At 46.3% G+C, this 7,573-nt stretch overlaps 3 protein-coding genes across 3 annotated transcripts in view; 2 read left to right on the top strand and 1 right to left on the bottom strand.

Moving 5' to 3' along the window:
- Positions 1 to 107: 107 nt before the first annotated feature.
- nkx2.2b (NK2 homeobox 2b) lies at positions 108 to 1,475 on the top strand. Its single transcript, XM_008313695.1, has 2 exons — positions 108 to 402; positions 925 to 1,475. Exons 1-2 carry the CDS (start codon positions 108 to 110, stop codon positions 1,473 to 1,475), a joined length of 846 nt encoding a protein of 281 aa, XP_008311917.1.
- Positions 1,476 to 2,363: 888 nt separating this feature from the next.
- On the top strand, positions 2,364 to 6,509 carry nkx2.4b (NK2 homeobox 4b). The gene is made up of 2 exons (XM_017033460.2): positions 2,364 to 3,131; positions 5,025 to 6,509. The coding sequence occupies exons 1-2, from the start codon at positions 2,711 to 2,713 to the stop codon at positions 5,708 to 5,710; spliced, it is 1,107 nt and encodes a 368-aa protein (XP_016888949.1). The 5' UTR covers positions 2,364 to 2,710; the 3' UTR covers positions 5,711 to 6,509.
- xrn2 (5'-3' exoribonuclease 2) overlaps positions 6,287 to 7,573 on the bottom strand; it is a 16,608-nt gene continuing 15,321 nt past the window's right edge. Inside the window, 2 exon segments of the mRNA XM_017033519.2 lie at positions 6,287 to 6,634; positions 7,085 to 7,355. Coding sequence (XP_016889008.2) covers positions 6,578 to 6,634; positions 7,085 to 7,355 — 328 coding nt within the window. The 3' untranslated portion in view covers positions 6,287 to 6,577.

Genomic DNA, 7,573 nt, shown 5'->3' with positions numbered 1-7,573 from the left:
TGCTGCTGCTGCTGCTGCTGCCACCGTCACTGGGAGGTCGTGGATGTGGAGCCTCCGCTCTGTGCTCCTCTTCTCTCCTCCGCCTTGTTGTCTTTTCTCCGGGCATCATGTCTTTTGGCACCAACAGTAAAACCGGATTCTCCGTGCGTGACATCCTGGATCTCCATGATCCGACCGGACGGTTCAACAGCAGTAAAGCTGGAGGTGCTGCAGGGGCAGGAGGTGCAGGAGGTGCTGCTGACCCCGGGACCGAGGAGACTCAGGGGGGAGACCCTGAGTCTCAGCAGAGAGTTGCATTTAGTGGCGGCAGCGCTGAATCTGGAGGTGGAGGAGGAGGTGAAGGAGGTGGCGGAGGGGGAGTCCTGTGCGGGTGGAGCCGCGGCTCAGACCTTCACTTCTCACGTGAGGAGTTTTAAATTAAACTTTCACATTTTTCTGTCTAAAATGTATATTTTCTGTTCAGTTTAAATATTTTAAAGCGTTGACCTTTGACCTTCAGCTCATCCTCAGCAGCTCGGCTCAGTCACACACACACACACAGAAACACAAAATGAACTTGTGATGTGAAGAAAATCAGCCGCGGCAGCAGCGCTGTCCATGGTGCTGAAGTACAGACCAGACAAAGACTGAAAAACTGAAAAGACTGGAGGAGAGGGGGGGTCGGGGGGGGGTGAAGGTAGAGGATCATCCGAGTTTGAAGAACGGATCTACAACATCTTCCAAACTGATGAGGAGAAGATCAGATGAACTTCCTGGTCAAAGGAAACTGACCTGAGATGATGACATCATCTTGACCTCTGACCCTAACCTCTGTAAAAATAGAAACATCTCTGTCGTCACACTTTGACACAGCATTAATGCGAAGTGTTTGTTTTTTTCTTTCTTCTAAAAAGTAATCAGATTACTTCTCTTCCCGCCCTGCAGTCCACGGACTCTCTTTAAAGTCTCGTCCAGAGTCCAAACCTCCGGACCTGCTCAGAGATCCAGGACGGGGCTCAGCGGCTGCGGGGCCGCAGAAGAGCCGCAGCTGCAGCAGGAAGCGGCGGGTTCTCTTCTCCAAGGCCCAGACCCTGGAGCTGGAGCGGCGCTTCCGGCAGCAGCGCTACCTGTCGGCGCCGGAGAGGGAGCAGCTGGCCGGTCTGATCCGCCTCACCCCGAACCAGGTCAAGATCTGGTTCCAGAACCACCGCTACAAGATGAAGCGAGCGCAGGCCGAGCGCGGTCTGCAGGAGGCGCTGCAGCTGCTGCCGACACGCCGGCTCGCGATCCCGGTGCTGGTCCGGGACGGCAGGTCCTGCTGCGACCGCAGCTCAGCGGCGGCGGCGCAGGTCGACCTGCAGGCGGCGCAGTTCCGCCACAGGAGCGGGCTGGGCCTCCCTCTGTGCGCGTACACGCCGCTGCTTCACGCGGCCTGCGGCCCGCAGCAGCCCGGTCTGCCGCAGCCGCTGGCCCACATTTACCAGTGGAGCTGGTGAAGCCGGAACACGTGACGAACGAACCCGAGGTCATCGTCGAGTCCGAGGTTCTGAGCTGAACACGTGTTTGGTTCGAAAACAGAGAAAATGTTCCCGTTGTTATTGGAAGTGTTTTATTGTCACGTGACCCCGGCTGCTCCACTGATGATTATTAATTATTCTATTTACTGTTGTCTGAGCCCAGTGTTTTATATCGAGCTATTTATGGTGTTGATGACGTCAGCTGTTTTGTAATAAATTGATATTTATGGTGGTGAGATTTGTGATTTATCTTGTCGAATATTTTATTAATTTAAACAACTGTAACAAGTGTAATATTATTATTACTACTGATAAGAAACAAATATATTTTATACATAAATACATTAACAAAATTAGACGACGAAAATTTGAATCAAAATATGATTATTATTGTTATTATTCATATTATTAACTGCTCATTTAAAAAGCTGCGGCAGGATTTACTCCTAGCGGCCGGCAGGTGGCGACAAAGACCTAATAACAATCTGATCTTTTTAAACTTTTAAAACAAAAACTTTTCATAAAGTTTTAAAATAAGAAATTAAGAACAAGAATCAGTTCATTTAAGTCTAATTTAACAGAGAGGAGAAGGAGAAGGAGGAGAAGGAGGAGAAGGAGGAGAAGGAGGAGAAGGAGGAGGAAAAAAACGACAGTCAAAGTGAAGCTGGAAGGAAAGAGACAGAGGAGAGAGGATGAAGAAGGTCATTGGTTGAAGGACTGTCCAGGGTGTGACCCCGACCCCCCCCACTCCTACAGCCCCCGCCCCTCACCCATAAAAAATAAACAATGAATAAATGTTTTATTATCTTAGCTGCCATACCTCATTTCACCACTTGATGTCACTACATCTTACACATTGTGGCCTCGTTGTTCCTGAGAAAACACGACAAAACTGATCTGAGTCCTGAAGTCTGACCAGGGACTGCTGGGAATGATGTGATAGGAGGTGGAGGAGGAAGAGGAGGAGGAGGAGAGAGCGGAGAATGTCTGTGACGTCACGGTTCTGTCCGTGTGGCTCCGCCCTCTTCCATGTGCTCCTGTTTGGGTCCAGACTCTGAGAGAGTCTAGACTGAGAGTCCAGCAGAGTCCACACCAAACCTGGTCTCAGTCAAAGTCCTGCTGCAGGAACCAGGACCAGAGACCAGAGACCACCGTCACCATCCTGGTCCTCCTCCTCCTCCGCAGCACCAGGGGCCACGGCCGGGGCCCCCACCATGTCCACCCCGTTTCTAGTCACTGACCTCCTGATGGAGGAGACTTACCGCAGGTTCGGGTCCATGGACTCCGCTGCAGGAGGCCTCGGGCCCCCGCTGGGCTCCTACCGTCACCCGCAGGTCTCTCAGCCCGGGGTCCAGCCGCAGCAGCCGCAGCAGCAGCAGCAGCAGCTCCTTCCTCCTCCTCACCTCCACCATCATCACATGTCCTCCTCTTCCTCCACCTCCTCCGGCTCCGGGCCCTACCACCATCACCACCACCACGGGCCGCACACGGTGCCGCAGTTCTCCGCGGCCGTGGGAAGCTTCTGTAACGGCGCGGAGCTGCCGTCCTACCAGGAGGCCGCGAGAGGAGCAGCGGGAGCCGCAGGAGCAGGAGGAGCAGCGTGGTACAGCAACCCGGAGCCACGATACCCGACAAGTAAGAGAGGAGGAGAAACTTTATTGGTTTTGTTAAAATGTCCGAAGAAAAGAAGAAGAAACTTTAACGAAAAGAACGAAAGTCCACCAGAGAAATTTCCCCTAAAATGTAGACGGAAAAAAACCCCTAACTCTAACCAGCACAAAGTACTACATTAAAAAAACACCTAAAAATAAAAGCGTTGCAAAATAAAATTTAAAAAAGTACTTAAATAATAAAGTACTTGAAACTGTGAAGAGTTCAAATGATCCGAGGTTGAGAAATGAGGCCGGAGATAAAAAAAAAAGAAAAAGAAATTAAAGTAATTTAGTTTAAATTCAATTTAATAAATAAACCAGAGTGTAAATGTGACCAGAAGTTGAACTTACAGTAAAAACGTTTATTTACAGGAGAAAATGAACAAACCTTTTATTGACGTTCGGGGGAAAAAACGGCGCGGATTTTTCTCCCCGATTATTTTAGACAAAATAAATTATTTTAATTTCCGGTTCTTTTAAAATCTGTCGAGTTGTTTCCAAAACAGTGTTTATAGAACGGGTTCTATTAAAAATAAAACAAAAGATACGAAAAGAAAACGTGGCGAATGTTGGTTGTTAGTTTTTCATGAAGAAAATCAGAAACTGGAAAAATTAAAGATTTAAAGATAAAAAAATAATCACATTTAAATAATAAAAAGTAACTAAAATGATGGACTTTCCTGTAACAACAAAGAACATATATATTTAACTTTTTTTTTTACTGACGACTTCAAGGTTTGAGTTCAAGTTAAAACGTTTGTCGAGGAAACCGACGGTCCGTTCTGGATCTTTCTGTCACCGACAGGACGAACTGTAGGTACAGTATATAACCGCAGAATAAAAACTCAAATCAGATTCGATTTGAGTTTTTATTCTGATTCTAACATAACTACATACATACATATATACACATATATACACATATATATATACACACACATGAACCCAGGGCTGAAACCCTCTGAGCCGCGGTCACAAGGGAATGTGTTAAAATAACCACGTGATAAAAACGGCAGTGACGTGAGTTTAACGGTGATTTTGGGATCATCTGGAGTCACGTTTAATGATAACGATAATAATTATAATAATTAAAAAATCCCATTGAATATTTCTTTATTTAAAACACACAAAGGTGAACGTCTGTAGTTGAAAATTCAGAAACAAAAACATTTCTATTTGATCAAAAACATTAAACACGACTTTTACACTGCGTGAAAAATAAATGATACCAACAATAATTATTATATAAACCTGCTGAGTTTGTGTTCGATCTATATCTACATCTATATTAACTTCTCAGCAGTTTGAAACGAGGTTGACTTAAAATTATTTTTTATTTCATTTCCAAATGTCGCTAGAACTGAGGTTTGATGTTTAAATATTGGAACTTTTCTTCTTGTTCTTTTTTAGTCTTTTCTAATTTTGTTTTTTTCTCTACGTTGGACAAAGAATTCAAGTGGATTAAAAATAAAAACCGATTCTTTACCTTCAATAATCTACGGTTTTTTAAACTCCAATTTCTGACTTTGATAAAAACCAAATGATTATTTTTGTTTTTGTTCGATGATCGACGAACACCGAGAACAAATAACATTTATTCAAATGCATTTTCCTTTTTTTTTCCGTTTAACTTTGAACAGATTCACGTTCAAAATTAAATTTGACCGATGATAAAGTTTATATTTAAATAAAACTTTCAGAAATTCAGAGATGTTTTTAAAACATTTGAAATATTTTCTCAGTTTTTACATAAATTAAATCGTTTCCTGCTTTAACTCAATTTAAATGATATTTCTATCAAATTATTTTCTATTTCGTCTCAAACTTCAGCCTAAATAAATGTCGATGTTTATCTTTTCTTCTTCTTCTGCCCCAGTCTCCAGGTTCTTGCCCCCCCCCTCAGGCATCAACATTAACGGGATGGTCACCGGCCTCACTGACTGCGCCGCCAAGTCCGTGGTCGCGCTTCACGCCGCCGCCGCCGCGGCCTCCGCACCGCGACGCAAGCGGCGGGTTCTCTTCTCTCAGGCGCAGGTGTTCGAGCTGGAGCGACGCTTCAAGCAGCAGCGCTACCTGTCGGCGCCGGAGAGGGAGCAGCTGGCCGGTCTGATCCACCTCAGTCCGAACCAGGTCAAGATCTGGTTCCAGAACCACCGCTACAAACTGAAGCGTCAGGCCAAGGACAAGGCCGCGCAGCAGCAGGATGAGGAGGAGGAGAGGGAGCGGGAGCAGGAGCGGGAGCACGAGGAGGACCGAGGAGGTGAAAGTGGACTCTGTGAAACAACGCGCCGCTCCTCCTCCTCCTCTTCCTCCCTCTCCTCAGTGTCTCCACTTCTCTCCAAGACTGGAAAAAGCTGTGGGGTCGACTCCGCAGGGGCCGCTGACCTGAGGCGGCAGCAGCTCTCCTCCTCCGCCGAGGAGATGGAGGACTTGTCTCCCTGTAGTCCACCTCCTCCTCCACATGGACTCCTGCATGATCATCACATGACCCAGACGGACGCGGCCTTGATGGACTACAGCAGCATGGTGGGGTCCGGTCTACTCTACGGTAGAACCTGGTAATGAGAGGAGGAGCAGGGAGGAGGAGCAGGGAGGAGGAGCAGGGAGGAGGAGACACGGTCTGAAAACCAGAGACAACCCTGGCTACGAAGAACCGTGTAGAACTCCTGACCAACACTGGGACAAAATAAAGTTCAGATAAAATAAACTGCTTCTGGTTCTGACCAATTTTATAATTTTATATTTCAGTTGAACTCCACAAAAATAAAGACGCTGTGAACTCATTCTGAACCAGATCCACAACAGCTGGTACCGAGTCCAGCTGGTACCGAGTCACATCCCTGCTGTTCTTTAAACCACGACCACAAATAAAAATCAAAGACTTTTGATCAAGTGGACTTTTACAGACTTTTGTCCGTTTTCTAACCGTTGCCGACGGAGACTCAGTTTTAGACTGAAGTCCTGTCTGTCAGGCTCAGAGGTCAGAGGTCAAGTGTCAGGTACATACTTCACTGACAGACAGAATGTTCTGGAGTTTCTGTTCCACCTGAGAAGAAGAAACTAAAAGTCAATAAAACTGAAAGAACACAGTGAAACTGAACGATTATGTAAAAAAAAAAGATTTCACGACTGTAAATATTATGGTTGAGATTTTCATCTTTTAATTCTCGTTCTTACAGAGCGTAAAAAACAGACAAGGTTTAAAATGTCTGTTTATTCCTGTCATCGTTGAACCACAGACTTTTTTGGAGATTTTCTCTCAGACACCGACGACACTGACTTGTAAATATGAAGATTTAAACAAATTCAACTTCATTAAAAAAAACGTTTTTCTTCTTTAACGTCAGGTTGAAAAAAAAAATTCTATTGTACAGAATGACAATAAAATTAAAAACAAAAACAAAAAGATTCTCCTAAAAAGGTCTCAGATCACTTCCAGGTGTAACGTTTGGACGGAGGAGGGGGGGGGAAACCAGAGGTGTAGCCCTGGAACACACAGAAGATAAACAGTGAAACCATGGAAACCACGGGCAACAAAAACAACACCGTCACTAACAGTTAGCTCCAGTTAGCTTCAGTTAGCTTCAGTTAGCTCCAGATAGCTTCAGTTAGCTCCAGTAAGCTTCAGTTAGCTCCAGATAGCTTCAGTTAGCTCCCGTTAGCTTCAGTTAGCTCCAGATAGCTTCAGTTAGCTCCAGATAGCTTCAGTTAGCTCCAGTAAGCTTCAGTTAGCTCCAGTTAGCTTCAGTTAGCTCCCGTTAGCTTCAGTTAGCTTCAGTTAGCTCCAGTTAGCGTCAATAAGAATAATTACCACTGGACCCTGTGACTCAGACCCTGGTTAAATATTGATCTAGTACTTCACCGTAGTACTCAGGAGTATTACACACTATATATATATATATATTCATGAATACTGTGAAATACTCCACAACTCACCTGACGATGCTGTGGCTGCTGCCCCCTGCTGTCTCTGGGATCGTGCCAGTTGTCTCGTGGATGACTGTGGCGCTGCTGGTACCCGCCACCGCCGCCGCCGCCACCACCGCTGCTGCCACTGCTGCTGCCGCCCCTGCTGCTTCCGCCGCCACCGCTGCTTCCGCCGCCACCCCAGCCACGGTTCATGTTCTGCTGATACGCCGAGTGCTGCGACTGCATGGCCCGGTCCCAGCCGTGAGCTCCAGAACCTCGATGCTGCTGCTGCTGCTGCCTGGAACCACATCAGCAGAGTTAGGGTTCTGGACTCACTCACCGACTCATCGATGGTTGAACAAGAACTGACTGAATCAAAAAACTCTGTCCGTGGTCCTGAACCACAGACACTTCAACAACTGAGGGAACCACAAACTGACACGAGTCAGGAGAACGTTAGCGTTGGTGGTCGTCAGGAGAACGTTAGCGTTGGTGGTCGTCAGGAGAACGTTAGCG

Source organism: Cynoglossus semilaevis, chromosome 7, assembly GCF_000523025.1.
Source record: "Cynoglossus semilaevis isolate Cse_v1.0 chromosome 7, Cse_v1.0, whole genome shotgun sequence".
NCBI classification, from domain to species: domain Eukaryota; kingdom Metazoa; phylum Chordata; class Actinopteri; order Pleuronectiformes; family Cynoglossidae; genus Cynoglossus; species Cynoglossus semilaevis.
The sequence above is the reverse complement of the archived record's forward strand: the minus strand, read 5'-3'. Positions and strand labels throughout refer to the sequence as shown.

Coding starts and splice junctions, on each gene's coding strand:
- nkx2.2b (XM_008313695.1), top strand. CDS start 108: ATGTCTTTTGGCACCAACAGTAAAACCGGATTCTCCGTGCGTGACATC. Junction 403..924: donor CTCAGACCTTCACTTCTCAC/GTGAGGAGTTTT, acceptor CCCGCCCTGCAG/TCCACGGACTCTCTTTAAAG.
- nkx2.4b (XM_017033460.2), top strand. CDS start 2,711: ATGTCCACCCCGTTTCTAGTCACTGACCTCCTGATGGAGGAGACTTAC. Junction 3,132..5,024: donor GGAGCCACGATACCCGACAA/GTAAGAGAGGAG, acceptor CTTCTGCCCCAG/TCTCCAGGTTCTTGCCCCCC.